Raw genomic sequence first — 19856 nt, 5'->3', positions numbered from 1 at the left:
CTTGATTCTTCCATTATCTCTTATTCTAAATATAAGATATCAGGAAAAATCTAAACTTTAAAAACTAATAAAAGAGTGGTAACAATTTCAGGATGGTTTCTTGAAGGACTCAGCACAGGGGAAAAGGAGGGAAGGATGGGACAGATCACATATTCCCCAAAGTGAGAGTCGGAACTAGTCAAATGATACAAAATAGATTTGATACAACCCTAAAATCAAAAACCAATATTTGTAAATACACTATAAACACTTCATTAGATGTTACCCAAAACACTAAAAATAATACAAGTATAGTGATTTAAGAGACCATTAAACACAAAGTCATTTGCCACAAAAGGCAAGAGGTTACCATTCTAATAAACTAGCTGTTTTTTGAATATCAGAACAGGATGGATATGAGCAGAGACAGTCCTGCCTCTTCCTTTTCCCTTCACACTCTTTACCCACCATAAAATTCAATGTGTCAGGGATACTCCATTTCAACCACAGGAGCTAAGTTCCCCTTTGCCTTAACTATGTAGCTAGCCACATCTGAGGAACCGACTGTCAAAAAAAAAAAGGGAAAGGGGACAGGAATTTCCCACAATAAAGGCCATGATTTGTGAAGTATGTAATTCCAAAACAGATGTTTTCTTATATGTAAATGTTTATGCTATAATTGAAACTTTCACAAATTATACATTTATGTTTATATACATATTATTATATATATTTTTATCACGTTTAACCTGCAAACTACTTAATCCACACCTAAATAATCAAAGGTCGACTATAACACTTATTTTAAAGCTTGTAGAGAACTTTCACATAATTCAGATTTGACTCTTACAATCCTATGAGATAAAAAAAGCAGGTATTATTTCCATCTCACAAATAAGGACACTCAGCCTTCGGGTGACAGAACTAGGACTGCATTCCAGGTCTTCTTCCTCTATGTTAATTGTTTGCCACAGAAAACAATGGATACAAATCCCCAAACTCTGATCTCTCAAGTGGAACATTATGAATTTAGAGATTAAGACAACTTTCCAGGAACATACTATATAAACTGAGCAACATTTATATTTGTAGTAAACGCAAAGAATGGTCAGTAAATTTTATTTTAAATCCTTAATTTGTTCTCATTATTACCGGCGCACAGATTTTAGTGCAACTGTACTATTTTTAGCACTTCTGACGTTAACATTAGGCCATTGTTTGCCTTCTGTTTCGTTTTTGTTTTTTTACACATCTCCACAAATGTAAATTTGATGACATGCAAAGGTTGAGGGTCAGGGGAAAATTCAAAATTTGCTTGCATGGTACTGGTGTGGAAAAGGGGAGTAGAGATTTGGGGACTTCCCTGGCCGTCCAGTGGTTAAGACTGCACTTCCACTGCAGGGGTCGCAGGTTTGATCCCTGGTCAGGGAACTAAGATCCCACTCGCTGCGCGGCCCAAAAAAAGGGCAGGGGGTGTAGAGATTTGAAAGGAATATACTTCATTAAAATAAAAATAAATTAAACAATGAAATATTCCACAGAAATCTCCAGAGTCAAAATATGTAGGCTAATAAGTTTATGACCTTAACCTTGCATTCTTCTTGATCTCTTTGAACAATTATAAAATGGATGTGAAAAGCTTTACCTTTTGCTAGATTTCTTTACTTAAGACTCAGCAGCAAAAATGCAAGTTTCTAGTTCCTAACTAGAAATATGTTTTATTTCTTTAACATTTTTACCTTTAGCATTAGGCTGCAATGCATTCAGTGTGAAAGACAATAAAACTTACCTCACAATCAGGGCATGTAATTGTGCTGTATTCTTCAGTTATTAACAAGCACAGTTCACAAAAAGCATGTCCACATTGAAGTTCATGGTGGTGACCTATTGATGAAATTCTATTGTGAATTAAACTTCTCAGTTTGTCAACATTGAATATTCAGTATAATCAGGGGAGAAAATTAAAGGGAATTCTCTTGTATAGGAAAAGATATCTAGTTTGGTTAGAAATGGATGATTAAACAAAATTCAGGAGAAACAATACAACTCAGAAGGAGGGAGAAAAATCAGAAGAAAAAACAGGCAGAGCTATGTAGTATTGTTCGCCTTTCTTTATACAGTTATTTGGTACCTATAATACTTTGAATCTGCCATCTCTTATAATCATATAAAGTGCTCTGAGGTACTTCATTTTGACATTGTAAATTCCCAGCTAAGTAGGCTGGGAATATTTATTCAACCTAGAGATGGATAAACATTTTGGTGATCTGGGGTAAATGGTATAATCCAGACTCCAACCTAGTTCTGTTTCCAAGTCTAATGTTCTTTCTACCTGATCATACTTCCCTCTGCTAATTTATATTTCCCATCCTGTGAAGGGGACAGTGAGGGCCGACATGAGAAACTGGCAAAACCCCTCTCTTGAACAAAATAATGCCATTTGCAGCAACATGGATGGACCTAGAGATTGTCATACTAAGTGAAGTTAAGTCAGACACAGAAAGACAAATATCATATGATATTGCTTACATGTGCAATCTAAGAAAAAGGGTATAGGGACTTCTCTGGTAGCACACTGGTTAAGAATCCACCTGCCAATGCAGGAGACACGGGTTTGAGCCCTGGTCCGGGAAGATCCCACATGCCGCGGAGCAACTAAGCCCATGAGCCACAACTACTGAGCCTGCGCTCTAGAGTTCGCGAGCCACATTACTGAAACACGCGCGCCTAGAGCCTGTGCTCCGCAGCGAGAAGCCACTGCAATGATTAGACCGCACACCGCAACGAAGAGTAGCCCCTGCTCACTGCAACTAGAGAAAGCCCGTGCGCAGCAACGAAGACCCAACGCAGCCAAAAATAAATAAATAAACAGATTTATAAAAATAAATAAATAATAAAAATAAATTTAAAAAAAGGGTACATATGAACTTATTTGCAAAACAGAAGTAGAGTCATGGATGTAGAAAACAAACTTATGGTTACCAGGGGATGGGTGGGAGGGATAAATTGGAAGATTGTGATTGACATATGCACACTACTATATATAAAATAGATTAACTAATAAGAACCTGCTGTATAGCACAGGGAACTCTACTCAATACTCTGTAATGGCCTATACGGGAAAAGGATCTAAAAAAAATGAGCGGATGTGTGTATATGTTTAACTGATTCACTTTGCCGTACAACTGAAACTAACACAATATTGTAAATCAAATATACTCCAAAAAAAAAAGACCCCCCCCCTCGCCTTAATGATTAAGACATTGGCAAAGACAGAAGCCAGGGCAGAAGTCAAATGCCACCACTGTCACACACACGGCCCATATAAAGATCATTTTCACAAACTTAGCATGTATGAAGGGAAATACCATAATCCTGACTGAAAATCTAATACCAAGATTTTGATACTCTAAGCAGAACTTTATCATAATAAACATTATAGTTATGTCACTTCAAAAGGTTGTCATTTTAAAAGACTTCTCAAGAAAAAGGGAAAAGTAGCTAAATAAAGTTAGTCATCATTTACTATAAAATTATGGTGTTCCTGCTGATTTATATTATAATAATTGCATTCTTCTGATAAAAAAGAGCTTTAGTTTTTAAGCCAAGGAAACATCTTAAACTTTCTTACAACCAAGCTAAATTTTAAAGCTCTATTTAAATTCCAGAGATAATGTTACTAAAGAAATCAAAAGGCTTTTATAAGACTTCTGATACTGTACAAGTCGAGATAACGTGTGCTGCACTACAGCTTACAAAGCACTTTGACAATTCTACTTGCAGAGGCACCATCTTTCCAACTGAGTACTTCTCAGCACGACAATACAAATGTATGAAAGAACCAGTGATTTTAAAAACGTACGTTCTAAAACTCTATTCTGCAGTACTACATCATTCAAATAATGGAGATGTTCTACGTAACAGCAGCGATCGAATTCCAGGCAGGAGAAACTTGCCTCTTCCCCCGGAAAACACACCAACTTTCTCTACACGCTCAGGTCTCCCAAGCGGAGTCCGTCCCGGAGAGACTGAGAAAACTGACTTTCGCTCTGCAAGTACAAAGATGTGACAGTCACACAGGGTGACGGTAAGGCTTTCTGGCAGCTCCAGGCGCTGACAGTCAACAACTCGCCCCGGCAGAAGCACAGCACTCTAAGGCCTGTTAGGTGCCGTTCAAGTAACCTGAACCTGTTTTCAGCGGAGGAGAGTCTCGGTGGGCGGGTCAAGAGCGCACGGTGCCCCCGACGGCCCAGGACGGAAGAACACGACGCACAAAAGTGACGCGCTACTTTCCGAACAACGCCTGAAGCAAACGGAGCAACACGCCCCCCCGCCCCCGCCCGTTAATTTCAGGAACATTTCATTACCACAACAAGAGCCACACAAGAAAATCACGTGTCGTTGCTGCTTTACCACAGGATGTCGGCCAAATTCCCACATCCCCCATTTCCCGAACCTGCGAACCGGTCGGTGAGGGAGGGGGCGGCGCAAGGTGTGGCGGTGGGGGGAGGAGGGGGCTGGAGTGGAGGGGGCGGGGGGTGAGGGGGCAGGGGGTGAGGCGGGGGCAGGGGTGGGGGGTGAGGGTTGAGTGGAGGGGACAGGGGGCGGGTGAAGGGGGTTGGGGGAGTGGAAGGGGGTGGAGGGTAGGGGGTGGGGCGGGGGAGTGGAAGGGGGTGGAGGGTAGGGGGTGGGGCGGGGGAGTGGAAGGGGGTGGAGGGTAGGGGGTGGGGCGGGGGAGTGGAAGGGGTGGAGGGTAGGGGGTGGGGCGGGGGCGTGAGGGGGTTGAGTGGAGGGGGGCAGGGGGTGAAGGGGAGGGGGTGGAGGGAGGGGGTGACGGGGGTGGAGGGGCGGGGGGTGAGGGGGTAGGGGGAGGGGAGGGTGGGGCGGGGGTGAGGGGGTGGAGGGGCCGAAGGGGGGTGGGGCGGGGGTGTGAGGGGCGGGGGGGAGGGGGTGGAAGGGGGTGTGAGGGAGGGGTGAGGGCCGCACTCCAGGCCTCTGCGTCCCGACCTCGCAGGCGGCCTACGGACTCGGGCTCGGGGCCTGGGCTCCCCCGCTCTCTCTCGCCGCCGCGGCCACTGCCCACCAGCCTGTCTCTCGGCTCCCCCGCCAGCCGGCGGGCCGCGGGCTGTCCCCCAGCCCCTCACCCGGAGCTCCGGACAACCTTCTTCCACACCGGCTGCACAGGGCCTCGGCGGCTCCCCAGGCCTGGCCCTTGCTCTCCACCTGCCCAAAACAGGACGCCGCGGCCTCCATCGTCGCCGCCTCGAATGTGAGGCCAGCGCCGCGTGCCGTCCCGGCGTCCCTCGCGGCAGTGGCCAATCACCGGAGGCGGCGGCTCCAGGGAGCCAATCGGCGGCGAGGAAGCTCCAGCCCTCCCTCCAGTCAGCCTGGGGCAGCCGGCTGCGGGAAGCGGTTTTTTTGTTTTACCCCCTGGAGCGTGAGAGACAAGGCCGCGTGGCCCTCGGGAAGCGTTTCATGACCCAACCACGCATTACTCACTATATTGCATTAGGCGTCGCGAGTAGAGAACGATCCTTTGTGTTGAAGTGGTCTTCCTTCCCTAGTGGGTCGTAGCGGCCTTAGTGGAGAAGCCAATCTAGCTACCCATAGGTGGGGAGATTTGGTTAACAATTTCAAACCAAAGGGGTGGTCATTATTACTAACAGTTGTCGACGCTAATGGTATATATACAAGGCCTTGTGCTGAGAAAGTTTGGGGCTGCTAAGAATTTATAAACTAACAGGTTCCTGCTTGAGAGGTATGTAGCCCTCTACCTAAAAGGGTAACTTCTACTAAGGCAGCTTGTATTAAATGCCAGAGGAAAGTTAGAGAAAATAATTGTCTGCGTTGTATGAAAAGCCTTCCTAGCGAATATGGGGTTTGCACTAGACCTTAAAACCTGGGTAGAACTTACAGAGGTAAACAGAAGAAATGAGGCATTCCAGGGAGAAAGAACCGCGTAAGCAAGGGAAAGTAGGTGGGAAATGCTGTGGCCTATTCGGAATTTATAGACCATTTGGCCAGAGTTTTAATTTCCTTAAAGTGAACTTTTTTGGAGAAGTATATTGGGGTCGAATTTTAAAGAGTCTTGAATGTTGGGCTAAGGAGTTTGGACTTACCCTTTAAGCAGTAGTGTCCTGGGGAAATCGAGTGAGCAAGGGATGAAGTAATCTGGTAGCAATTTGGCAAGTATATTGTGGATGAAGCACCTGGGGATGGCAGGGTGGCTTCAGCTGCTAAGAATAAACACCAGCACATAGGCTTCATTTTCTCTTTTTCCCTCTACATATTTTTGGAAATAGAAACAGAAGTATTCTGTTCAAAAGCTCACTCCTGGTTAATATTCCGAAATATGCAAACAGCTCATACATCTCAATATCATAAAACAAACAACGGAATTTAAAAAAATGGGCAGAAGACCTAAATAGACATTTCCAAAGCAGACATACAGATGGCTCACAAACACATGAAAAGATGCCCAACATTGCTAATTATTAGAGAAATGCAAATAAAAACCACAATGAGGAATTGTCTCGCGCCAGTCAGAATGGCCACCATCGAAAAGTCTAAACGCTGGAGAGGGTGTGGAGAAAAGGGAGCCCTCCTGCACTGTGGGTGGGAATGTAAATTGGTGCAGCCACTATGGAAAGCAGCATGGAGATTCCTTAAAAAACTAAAAAAAGAACTACCATATGGTCCACCTATTCCACTGCTGGGTATATATCTGGAAAAAATGAAAACTCTAGTTCAAGAAGTTACGTGCACCCCAATGTTCATAGCAGCACTATTTACAATAGCCAAGACATGGCAGCAGCCCCTATGCTCATCAACAGACGATTGGCTTAAGATGATGTTGTCTATATATACAATGGACTATTACTCAGCCATAAAAAAGAATGAAATATTGTCATTTCCAGTAACGTGGATGGACCTAGAGAATATTATGCTTAGTGAAATAAGTCAAAGAAAGACAAATATCATGATATCACTTATATGTGGAATCTAAAAATTAATACAAATGAATCTATGTATAAAACAGAAACAGACTCACAGACATAGAAAACAAACTTAGAGTTATCAAATGGGACGGGGTGGGAGGGACAAATTAGGACTATGAGATTAACAGACACAAATTACTATACATAAAGTAGATAATCAACAAAGATATACTGCATAGTACAGGGAATTACACCCCATATCTTGGAATAACCTACAATGGAATATCATTTGCAAAAAAACCCTACAAAGAACAAAAGCTGAATCACCATGCTGTACACTTGAGACTACCACAACATTGTATATCAACTATATTTCAATTTTAATAAAAGCTCACCCGTACTCAAAAATCCTTATACTTTGTTGCCTTCAGGAAAAAGTACTGATTCCTTAACCTATCTCCACGCTACCCAACCAATAGTTTCTATGACTAATCCAAAATGGAATTTAGATTACCAATCAAGCCAGTATTCCCACGTAGCCTGCTAATTTTTCTACAGTTTTGTGAGTGGTATTACCTGTTCCCCTCATCTGGAATGCCCACTCTTTCCTCTTCATCAATTCATATTCTCCTCATCCTTCATGCGTCAGCTTCAGAGCCACCTACCCCTCCTCCAAACCTTCAGATTTCTCCCTGCACTCAACATGGTAGCAATTAGCCACATCTCCTTTTCCATTGTAATTTGAATAATGACAATCTCATTGCATAGGGGTTTTTCTTGCGCCCTAAAGTGAATTGAACGTGGTGCAGTACAAAGGAATTAACTGATCATCACCAGGCCAAATGGAGGGAATTATGCCTTGGTAATCCCAGCTGAATAAATTCTGGGTAAATCGGGGTCAGTGAGAAATACAATGACATGTTTAGGCCTCATCTAATAGGTCTTAGTACCTCCCGGACCTTTCGAATGGAGCAGCCAGAATTATCTTAATATTTAATTTAGATTGTTTAAATCCTTTGTTTGGAATCCTTTAATGGTTTCCCACTGACTGGGACAAATCCTTGAAACGGCCTTCCTAGGTTTTATGATTTGGCCTCTGCTTCCCTCTCTAGCTTCATTTTCCCCACTACTCCTCACTATGCTCCAGATACGCTGGCCTTTTTCACTTCTGTAAGTAGGTCAAGCTCTTTCTAACCTTAGGGCCTCTGCCTGGAATTCCCTCCCCTGCACTATTAAAAAAATGTATTATAAAATATTTTAGCCCCACAATAAGGAATAAAGAATAAAATTATGGGGAGCTCCCTGGTGGTCTAGTGCTTAGGATTTGGCGCTTTCACTGCCATGGTCCAGGTTCGATCCCTTGTGGGAGAACTGAGATCTTGCAAGCTGAGTGGCACGGCCAAAAAAAAAAAAAAGAATAAAATTATGAATGCTCATCTATGCTCCAACTAGCTTAAGAAATAACCTAATTTTATTCAGGTAATCTAGTTTTATAATGTCTGGCCATTTACTCACACACTGGCCAATTCTTAATTCCTCCTTGTGTCTCATACCTCCCTTCTAGGATAATTTTTCTCCTTCAAGGACACCTGAAGAAATGTCTTTAGTGAAAGTATCTTAATGGTGAATGCTCTCAGCTTTTATTCGAATGAAAATACTCTCATTTCATCTTCATTCTTGAATGATCATTTAGTAACATAACATTCTAAATTGACAGTTTTTTTTTCTCAGACTTTGGAGATAGCATCATACTGATTTCTGACCTTTAGTTTTGCTATTGAGAAGTTTACTGTGAATCCAATTGTCATTCTTTATAGGTAAGTTGTTTTTCTTTGGTCTTCTATATATTCGTTATAATATCGAGGTGTGGATATTTATTTGCCCTCCCTGAGATTGATTGCAATTCTTCAATCTGAGGAATTCATTCCTATCATACTCGTCTGGAAAATTCTCAGTCATTTGTCTTTTTTTTTTTTTAGAAGGTTTTTCAAGTGACAGCTGTTGTTGTTGTTTTTAATTAATTAATATATTTGTTTATTTTTGGCTGCATTGGGTCTATTTTCCTGCGCGCGGGCTTCCTCTACTTGCAGTGAGCGGGGGCTGCTCGTTGCTGCAGTGCGCGGGCTTCTCATTGCAGCGGCTTCTCTTGTTGTGGAGCACAGGCTCTAGGCACACAGGCTTCAGTCGTTGTGCCTCGCGGTCTCTAGAGCACATCCTCAGTAGCTGTGGCACACGGGCTTAGCTGCTCCGCGGCATGTGGGATCTTCCTGGACCAGGGCTCGAACCCGTGTCCCCTGCATTGGCAGGTGGATTCTTAACCACTGCGCCACCAGGGAAGCCCCATTTGTCTTTTTGAATACTACCTCTTCCTTGTTGTTTTCTTCTGGAACTCCTTTTAGACAGTAACAGGACCATCTCTTTCTATCCTTTATTTCTCTTAACCTCTCTTTCATATTTTCCACTCTTTATCTCTGTGCTGCGTTCTGCATAATTTTTTTCAGATGCATCCCCCAGTTAATCAGTTCTCTCTTCACCTGGATTTAATCTGCATTTAACCTGACCACTGAGTTAAATTTTCAATGACTAATCTAATTCTAGACGTTCTTTTTTTCTTTTTTTTTAATTTCCAAATTTGCCTGATCTTTTTGGATAGTATTGTGTACCTTTCTCATGTTTTTGATTCTATCTTTTATTAATTTAATATTTTAAACACTTATTTCATTATGTACCTCCAAATTTCTTTCTCTGACATTCTTGAGGGGTCCAATTCTGCAATTTATTATTTCTACTGATTTTCATTCATGGTGATTTGTTTCCTCATGTGTTTGGTAATTTGGGATTTTAAACTCACGTTTGGGAGTGTTTATCTGTGGGAATCCTTTCTTTTTTGGCCACACCATGCAGCTTGTGGGATTTTAGGTCCCTGACCAGGAATTGTACCCAGGCCCTGGGCAGTGAGAGTGTGGAGCCCTAACCACTGGACTGCCAGGGAATTCCCAGGGAATCCTTTGAAGCCAGCATTAAGGATATATTTCTCCAGATTATGTTTTTGCTTCTTGTAGAACATAGTTCCCAAAGAACTATGAATCTAGGACCACTTTAATTTCTTGGCCTGTGTTTTCCTAGGCTACTCCAATAGCATGTTTTGAATCCCAAGCCCCCCTGAAGGCAGGTGTGTATTCTAGATTACCTGGGGAGGTATTTTCCCCGCCCAAAAGTATACAAGATAGACAAACTTGTTTGCCTTTTAGCCAACTTGTTCACGCCCACCAGCAGTGTATGAACCTTCTAGCAAATGCTTGGATTAGCATCGGTTTTATTTTTTGCTAATTCATGGCTGTACTTTCATATCTCCTTGTGGCTTTAATTTGCCTTTCTCTAAAGACTGAAAAGGCTGGCATCATGTCATATTTATTGGTCATTCAGGCTTTCGTATTTGTTTGGTGGGGGGACATGTTTGTCTATTTCTTATTGATTTGTAGCAATTCCTTATTTATCCTGGATTCCATTGCAAATATACTTTTCAGGCTGTGACTTGTTTTTTCACTTTGATATCTCTTGTTGTCCCAAGGTGTTTTATTTCACTATGGTATTTTCATTAAGACTTGCAATATTTGCATATTGTTTAAGAAGTCTTTCCCCGAGCTAAACATTCATGTGATTCATTATCTTCCATGAGCTGTATTACCTTCCCTTCTACTTTAAAATTCAGTTTTGTTGTTGGTGGTATATGCATAGGAGTGGGAGGAAGTGGGTGCGATGGAACCCAGTAATTTGGATAGACAGCGTCATGAACCTTGATTTACCCTTTTCCTGTACACTGTTGGTGTAGTGCCACCTCAGAACATAGAGACAGATATTCCACAACGGCATTTTATTATGATTTTAAAAAAAGGATCAAGTATATTTTAACTTCAGTTCTGCTTTTGTTTCGATAAAACCTTGGGTTTACCATTTGCCTTCTAGACTCACTAAAAGTATCAGGTTGTCATGAAAATAACTGATTATACAACATTCACAGAGGCTGGTACACGGTAAGCGCCCAGTAGAAATGTAGTTGTGAGCGCTCACTTGGTGTCAGAACCCCGCAATAGGGAGGACACTCCAGCCAGCGTGACACGGTCTCCAAGGGCACCAGATGGCGCCAGGCCCACGACAAACAGCATTTGCAGTTTGGTGCCTTTCTTACCTTTGGAGGTGGTTTTCAGGTCCTCTGCTACTTTGCCTCTGACCTTTCTGTTCTGAGTCACTGCTAGCAGAGGTGTGCAGTGAGAAGGTGTAAGCTGTCTTCCATGCATATTCTGGAGGGGGCAGAATACCCCTCTTTCGGGAAGTGACTCTGGCTTTGTCCCTAGAAATTTCAGGGCAATGGGGCAGGAAGGACCTTTAGCGATCACTGAATCGCACATCCTCATTCAGGATGGGGAAGCCAAGGCTCTGACCTTCGTGGGTAGAGCTCGAGTCCCAGTGTTTTGATTTCTGGACCATGCTCCTGGACTTTACTACACCAATTCCCATGTCCACCTTCAGAAAACTCTACTTTGGGAATCATAACAGAGATGTACTGCACAGACATGAAATTTTAGATTAATGGACAGATGACCAGTGCAGCTCCAGGCCAGATTTGGGGGCCTTTGTAGGGATGAGCAAGTCTCAACCTTGCTGCTATGAGGAGTTAGGGGACAGGATGGGGTCTGCAGTGTCCTTTCTTGAAAAATAGTCCCAAGGAGAGCTCTTGGGCCCTACAAGTTGAGGAAATGTACCCCCATGAGCCTCCCTATAGGGCAGCAGGGTGTTAGCATCCCCCAGTGCGCCTCCCCTGCTGTCTTCAGGACTGTTAATTGGGAGCGGTCTCCACCTGCATATTCGTCACCGTCAGGGCAGGTGGCTGCCTTCCTGGGTGAGTTGGGTGTGGGCCCTCAGTTGCAGAGCTCAAGACACTTCTGGCCTGACCTTAACCAGCAGAGGTTGACTTGTGGTTCCCAGACTTTGGTGCGCTTAGGAATTCCTTGAGAGGTTATGAGAATGCAGAGGCCTAGGACCTAGAGGTTCTGACTCAGAAGGTCAGGGTGAAGCCCAGGCCTGTGCTATCTGATAGCCGTCCTGCGGCTGGCTGCAACTGGACCAAGTCCCACACTGAGAGACAGATTGCTGTCGATGGGAAAAAAAAATGCACCACCTAAAAGTTGAGAGTTATGTTCTATTTGGTGGACAAAGCTGAGGGCTTCACAGTTCACAATGCCAGATAAATTAATTCCCTAAAGAACTATATCAAGGGTTAGCAAAAGAAACTAAATCACCCAACTCTAATGAGACTGGAGTACAAAACCATTCAGACCAATGCAGGGCAGTTGCTGAAGATAAGAAGGTATTTTTTTCATTTTTTTAAAACAAAGCTCCCAGATATGCAAAAACCTTATCAACAGACCTCAACAGTTGGTCACAACCCTGGCACCTGAGGGCCGGGGGCTGTATTCAAATCCCCCCTTCTCAGTGCAACCTGGAGGAAGATTTCTACATCTTTGAGCGTCAGCTTCCTTCGCTGCTAAATGGGGCTGATATCGGTACTGTGAGGATTAAACAAGATAATAGATGAACGGGCTTGTAAACTATAAAGTACAAGACAAGCCTTATGAGTTCTTCTAAAATGTATAATAGATTAGATTATTAATTCAAAAATACAAAAAACAAACCTGAGGGCTTCAGCCTGGGCGGAGGCAGGTGTCAGGAGGCCCTGAAGGGGTCAGGGAGTTATTGCCACAAAGACTAGGTAGTTGGAACATCAAACGATTACTATGAGTTAAAGAAAACCCGACACCTCAAGGTAATGAATTTGGTGCTTTTCTATGTGTGGGAAGATGCAGAAGTCTGGGCTCCCTGAATCATTCCTCAGCTACCTGGGGCAGTACCCCGGGTTTTCCCGTCTGGAGACGCCTCATGGTTTGCTGTGTGGGAGGGCTGCAGTGGTCCATCCTGGTTCCCTCAGGGCTCCCCGCTGGGCCGCTGTACTGTGACGGCCTGAGGGCTGCAGCACGCTGGGTTTCCTGACATGGCAGCGACATTTTCTCACTCGCATCACCTTACACTCTCGGGGTCTCTCCTGACTCCTCTGTGGCCCATGTGCATTTCTCTAGTGACTCCCATTCCAAGACATACATCCAGTGCTATCAGATTTTCTTCTTTTGGAAACGTAAACTGTAGACACCAAGGAAGAAACAACACTCATATTTTCAGAGATTTAGTTCGCTTGCGTTGAGGCAAGGAATTATGATTAAGAAATCCCCAGGGGGTAGAGTCAGCGACAAGCCCAGGCTCTGCGATCCCTCAGTGGTGAGGCAGGCCAAGGGGCGTGCGCTGGGGTCGACAGCCCCTTGTTTCAGACTCTAACAGTCCCTGAGGGCGCTGCTGTGCTGTTAGCTGTAAGGCACCTGGCCAGAGGGGTGCCCTCGACCTTTCCGAACTCTGACTTGCCCTTTTCTCACGGGCAGAGGCTCTCCATCCCTCCTCTCTGACGTCATAAAAGAATAAAAACACTTCACGCAGAGCTCGAGAAGCAGAGTCCCCTCTTCGGGCAGATGTTGCCCCGCCATGGTATTTTCTAGCTGCCGCTTTAAGGAGGCAAGTAAGGGTGTAAATGCACCCTTACTCCCCACACTCTAGTCAGATATGCCATTAAATGCGGGTCACAAACTCTGGTTATGATTCTAACAGGATGGCCTCCATTGGATGATGGCTTCTGGGAGAAGATGAACAAATGATGGAGGCGTGTTTAATTAAGCTCGCTGTGGTGAAGGGGAATTTGAGAGCTACGAGGAATGGAGGCTCACCAGGGAAATTTAATTCTCAGCCTGTCTCAGACACTCTCCTCTTACCTTCTCCCACCTCCTCGCCTTTTATCTGAATGGCAAATACAACTCACATCTGAATTGACAGGAATTTTCTGGAAACCAATACACTCATTCCTATATTCACCGGCCCATCTCATTTTAGTGAAAACAGTATAATAAATGTCATATTTCACCATGGTTTTTATACATAAAGCTGCTTCCTTTTGTACACAAACCTTCCCCACCAGGGCTGAACCCGGGTGGTGGATTCCCAGCAGCACCAAACACTCTTTTCAAATCTCTTTTTCTGCACCATCCATTTTAGCGTCCAATTACTCTCTTTGTTCTTGGTCTTTGTTTCACATGATTAGCCTTGCTTTTTGAGGCAAACTGCATTTTCCTAAAGATAGCCAGCATATACGTTATCCCCTGCAATGCAATGCTGACACCCTTCCTGTTGTCACCCCCAGTCTGGGCTCAGTGTACTTTCTGATTTGTTCACTTTTTTTTGATGACTATTGAGAGCCTATTATTTGTCTCAAAGTAGGCTGAGCTCCATGAGGATGGTAACAGAACTAAACTCCCTATTCCTTTTGTTTTTCTTTTGGCCGCACCTCTTGGGGGATCTCAGTTCCCCCACCAGGAACTGAACCCGGGCCTCCAGCAGTGACAGTGCCAAATCCTAACCACTAGACCACGTATTGTGTTCACGGTTAATTCCCTCAACTGCCCCATGAGGTTTTGTTTTTCACGGTTAATTCCCTCAACTGCCCCATGAGGCAGGTATTATTATCCCTCTCCTGGAGCTGACAAAACTACGTGACAAAGAGTGTTCAAACCAGCTCTATCTGGCGCCAGTGCCCAGGACACTTTACTCTGAAAAATTGCTCACAAATTCTAGGATCAGTCCGCAAATTCTGGGATCAGTCCGCCCCCTCTTTCCTTTGCCTTCTGAGTGTAAGTCTTTCCAGGTTTCTGTTTCTCAGCCTCTTTTCATGCCTCATTCCCTCTCTTTTTCTTTTCTGGCTGCACCGTGCGGCATGCAGGACCCAGTTCCCTGACCAGGGATCGAACCCCGGGCCCCCTCGGCTGGAAGGGCAGAGCCTTACCCACTGGCCCACCAGGGAAGTCCCTTGCCTCTTTCTCTTGTTGACGGTCTGTTCCTTGCTCTCCCAGACATTCATTCACCAAACATTTACCAAGCTTGTACTGTGTGCCAGGCAGGTCCTCTTCTGAGCAGTCCCTACCCTCCTGGAGCTTAGACTCCAGGCTAAAAGCAGATCAGCAGTAAAACGTGAGGACAGATGCTGGGATCTGCTATGGAGAAAAGGGAAGAGAGGAAGGTGAGGGGAAGGTCGGGGAGAAGGGGTGCTGGTCAGGAGACTCGCGAGGGGTGGGAGGGGAAGCAGCCAGGGGTTGGGGGGCGTCTGGGAGAAGGCGTCTCAGTGGAGCAAGCAGCCAGCTCAAGGCCCCCGAGCTGGGTGACCAGGGCCTGTGTGGACAGGTCAGGAGGGGTCAGAGGCTCACCACAGGGCTGGAGGCCACTGAGGACAGCCACTTTCTGACCGACAGGCTTTGCCATCAGCCTCCCGATTTATGGGGACGCTCTACCATCCCTGCTCCAGCTCTGGGTGCGTGGGTTAGGGTGTTAACCCCACAGGGAAGCTCATTTCTGCCTCTCAGGGGTTTGGGTCACAGATACTGCAGCCCCCCAGGGACGACAGGGGGCAGTAATGGGCCCAGGCTCACGGGGGCTCTGAGGGCGGAGCTGTCTCCACCCTACCGTCACTTCCCCCGGGCCGGCTTCCAGGGCCACATCGTGACCACAGCGCCATCCCCCCCCCCCCCCCCCCCCCCCCGCGTGTGTGTGCATCTCTGGTCCCTGCCGCTTCCCTCGCCGGTGCCTGTGAGGCTCTCCCTCATCTCTGCCACTGAAATCCCACCTCGTAAAACTTGAGCTGGGCCCCTGAGGGTGGCCCCTGAACTCCACAACCCTCCGTGCCTCTGCTGTGGCCTCCAGTCGTGCCCTGGACGACAGTTTATTTACAGTCTGTCTTTCCCGTCTCACCGTTCCTGCTCCGAGGCGGCACCACGTTGCTCATCCTCAGCTCACACCCTGTAGCCTCGTGCCCTGTCCAGCAGGTGCTTCATTTGTCAAGAAATGAAAGCAAGAGGAAGAAATCCCATGTTGCAAATATAAAATGTAGGCAAAAACATCAACTAATAAATTCTAGTACTTTCAGGCTTACAAAATACTTTTCTCCACAGTATCTCAGTTTATCTTCACAAGTCCGTAGAAGGGAGTTTCTATCCCTTTAAAATGAATCAGGCTTTTGCCTTAAATTTCCATTACACTTTATCTTAGAACCTCTGGACCAAAAAGATAAAATCCCCTGAGTTGGGTTCTGGTATGTTGCGGGGAGGGCCGGGACCCAGGAATGGGGACAGAGGAGAGGGAACCCGCCCAGAGGTCTGGTCTGAAGCGGAACAAGCAGCATCAATGAAGCGAAAGTGCAGGACAGAGCCGGCCCTGGAGCCCGCGCGCGGGTGCCGGCTGGGGGAGCCCTGATCCTGCACGGCAGCTGAGCGGGCAGGTGTCTGTGTCAAGGCCCAGCGCCCCTGAAAGGAGTAAATACTGGTTTTCTGCCTCTCTTTTCAGTGTGAAAGGATAATTTTCAAAGAAAAGGTAAAATCGTGGCTCCCATCCAGATATAAAATGAACAAGTGTTAAATTTATTCCGCTCTTAGTTGCATGTGGGAACTAGGCAGTTGCTAGAGCTGGTTCAAGGGAGCAGAGAGGCACCCGTTCATCTGGAGATGCCAGAGGATTGTGCAAGTGCAGCGAAACTGGCTTTTCCAGAGGAGGGAGGGCTGTCCCTGTGTTTGCATATCACAGACACGGACTATTCTGAACTGCTATCAGTTCTCCATAACCTCGGATCTGCAAAGTGTGCCTGAAGGGTGTGCTTTGTGCAGTGTGCAGTCTTCTGTCCAAGCACAGATTCTCCTGACATGACCGCACAGATTCTAAAGTTGAGCCGCTTCACTGGAGGGGAACTGACAGTGCTGGACAGTCGTGCAAGGTCGGCACTACTAACTGATGGGGTTGTTGTGAGCATTAAGGAGACCGTGCTTTTAGGTTATCACAGCACCCGGGGCATAATAGGTTTCTGATAACTACCAGCTGCTGACACTGTCCTGTTAGGAGACATCTCACACACACACACACACACACACACACACACACACACACACACACACACACGGGCCCAGGGCTTCACGTGTGGGCCTCACACCTGTCACCACCTGCGCAGTTTAATCATTGTTTCCCTTGCTCCTAACTCACCTGCTCATGTCCATTCTTGCCTGGATGTGCTCCCACCCTCCTCACAGAAGCCAAAGTGACCTGAACATGTGAACTGGAGCAAGTCCCTGCCTTTGTTAATAATCGTCAACAGCCTGGTGTCGTGTTTGCAATGAAACCCTGGGAGACCCTGTGCTCTAAGATTCCTGCCTGCTTCTCCAGCTGCCTGGTGAACCAGTCTTCCTGTTGCATCCCTGTTCCTGCCACACCTCCTGGAATTCTCCTCTGTGCTCATTCACCACCCCTTTAAAGGGGGCTCACCCAATGCCCCATCCTATAACTGTCTAAGCCTCTTTCCACCTATTAAAACCCTGATCGCAATTTATGATACTTTTTCTGCCCCTCTCCTGGAGCACCAGTTCCATGAGTCTGTCTTGTCCCTGCTGTTTTCTCAGACTGCACGGCAGACACTGAATGAATAAAAATCTCTTATAGTTGACAGATCTTTCATATCCTATTGACAGGCAAGATATTCACTTTATTACTGCTGGCAGGAATATAAATTGCTACAGCTTATCTGAGAATAAATTTGGCACTATTTATCAAGAGCCTTAAAAATACTCTTAACCCCTTAATTCCATTTTGAGGAATCTATTATAAAATAATAAGAGATGTGGTATAGGGCTTCCCTGGTGGCGCAGTGGTTAAGACTCCGCCTGCCAATGCAGGGGACACGGGTTCGAGCCCTGGTCCTGGAAGATCCCACATGCCGCGGAGCAACTAAGCCCGTGCGCCACAACTACTGAGCCCGCGCTCTACAGCCTGTGAGCCACAACTACTGAGCCCACGCGCCACATCTACTGAAGCCCGTGTGCTCTAGAGCCCATGCTCCGCGACAAGAGAAGCCACCACGATGAGAAGCCCACACCCAGCAAATGAAGAGCAGCCCCCGCTTGCCACAACTAGAGGAGCCTGTGCGCAGCAACGAAGACACAGCCAAAAATCATAAACAAAAATAAATAAATTTATGGGAAAAAAAGAGATATGTGGTATAAGATTTAGTGACAAGATGCAACCTTAAAAAAAAAAACAAACAGATGACCAGTAGGAAATAGATGCGCCATCCTACAGTGGGGATATGGAAAAGCACTCTCAACATGGAATAATGTGTAGTCAGTAGAACCATATCTTCCATGTTAAATAAAAAGGCAGAATGGAAAACTTTATATTTCAATTCTGCCTAAAAATAAATATATGCATAGAAAAACCCTAAAGAAATAACCACTCTTGTTTAGGTATATAACTAGGTAGTGAGATTCTCGGTGGTTTTAATTTTCTTTTTACTCTTGGATATTCCAAATTTTCTAAGATGAGTTACAATTTTATAATCAGAATAAAACAGATTGTTTTAAAAAATGCTCTATAAATCCAGCCTCATCTCTATATCTCTGAGTTACTCTGCCCCACCAATTAGATTTAAATTAACTGTTATTTTTTCTAAAAAGTGTCTAGGCCTTAGTGGGTCAATGAAGCAGTCTCTCTAAAACAACACAAAACAAAAACCCTCTGATATGAGATTTTATTGCCTCTTTTCTGTCTAAAACTTAATCAAGCTACTTGATATAACTTGATATCATTTCTGTGATTCCTTAAATTTGTTACTTATTCATACATTTTACAAACATTTGAGTGTCAGCTTTTTGCGAGGGTAGGTACGTACAATATGAAAGTTATTCCAGACAGGCTTCCTCTACTTCAAATTTAACTCCTTTCAAGTGTAATCCAACCCACCATAAACCCCTTACAGCTTTGTGCTCTATCTACAGCCTTCTCCCACTGGCTCTGGCAGGACCATAAGCTGCCAGCCATCACAGCTAGGGGCACTTGGACAGCCTGGCAGGGAAAAGAGTGAGGACAGATTATTCTTAGTTGAAGTTTAGGAAGCATTACTGCCCTGCCAGGACTGGAATGAGAAGGCCGTCACGACGCTGCCTGGAAAGGGTTCCGGTTCACTGAATTACTAACGTCAGATTAGTCCAGTGATAATTGCAGCTGAAGACAGAGATGAAAAGCCTCGAGATTAAATACATTATGTTAACTTCAATATACACAGTGACACAGTGCACTATGATCTATTTACATGAAGTTACAACGATGGCCCTGAGAACACGGCAGAGAACCATGGCTCCAAGACTCCCTTTTCCTGCTCCAGAGACACAACCTAGCGCCGTCAGCAGCAGAATGTCCTTGCCTGCGCGAATGATGGAGAAGAGGTGGAGAAGCAGCCACTGAATGGGAAAAGCTCACCAATGTCATCCTGTCAAATCAGTTTGTGCTGGGCGTGCAGCTGATGACGGAAAGGCTGTGAAAACAGCTTTCTCTCGCACGCTGCTGCTGCTGGACAGACCCTTCCACAGAAACTCTGCCTTAAAAGTGAGCGCACATCAGAGAGGGGACAAAGCAGCGATGTTGGTGAGGGAAGAGTTCAGACCTTCCATGGACAAGTAAAATGACCAGAAGAAGTAAAAAAAAAAAAAACTGAAATCACATCTGTCCTATGCTGTGCATTTTAGACAAACTCAAATTAATTAGAACACCACCCTCAGGCCTGGTTTTATAAAACATCTTTTACTCAAAAACGAGGCCTCTCTGGGGTGTCAATATGGGTGTGAGCACACATGTTACACATGAATAAACCTAAGTTAAAGCATGAAACATAAAATTAGCGCTGCGGAGTGCTTTGCGACTGTCTTACAAGAAATAAATATTACGTGTTAAGTCACAGTGGTCCTCCACTGAGGATGAATC

General features: G+C 45.2%; 1 protein-coding gene across 1 annotated transcript in view; it reads right to left on the bottom strand.

Moving 5' to 3' along the window:
• RNF17 (ring finger protein 17) overlaps positions 1 to 5277 on the bottom strand; it is a 110721-nt gene extending 105444 nt beyond the window's left edge. Inside the window, exons 1-2 of the mRNA XM_079902703.1 lie at positions 5124 to 5277; positions 1769 to 1863 (exon numbers count right to left, since the gene is read on the bottom strand). Of these exons, the coding sequence (XP_079758829.1) occupies positions 1769 to 1863; positions 5124 to 5232 (204 nt within the window). The 5' untranslated portion in view covers positions 5233 to 5277. The remainder of the gene's footprint in view (positions 1 to 1768; positions 1864 to 5123) is intronic.
• Positions 5278 to 19856: the final 14579 nt, after the last annotated feature.

Source organism: Stenella coeruleoalba, assembly GCF_951394435.1.
Source record: "Stenella coeruleoalba genome assembly, chromosome: 18".
Taxonomy (NCBI): Eukaryota; Metazoa; Chordata; class Mammalia; order Artiodactyla; family Delphinidae; genus Stenella; species Stenella coeruleoalba.
This window is presented reverse-complemented; position numbering and strand designations above follow the sequence as displayed.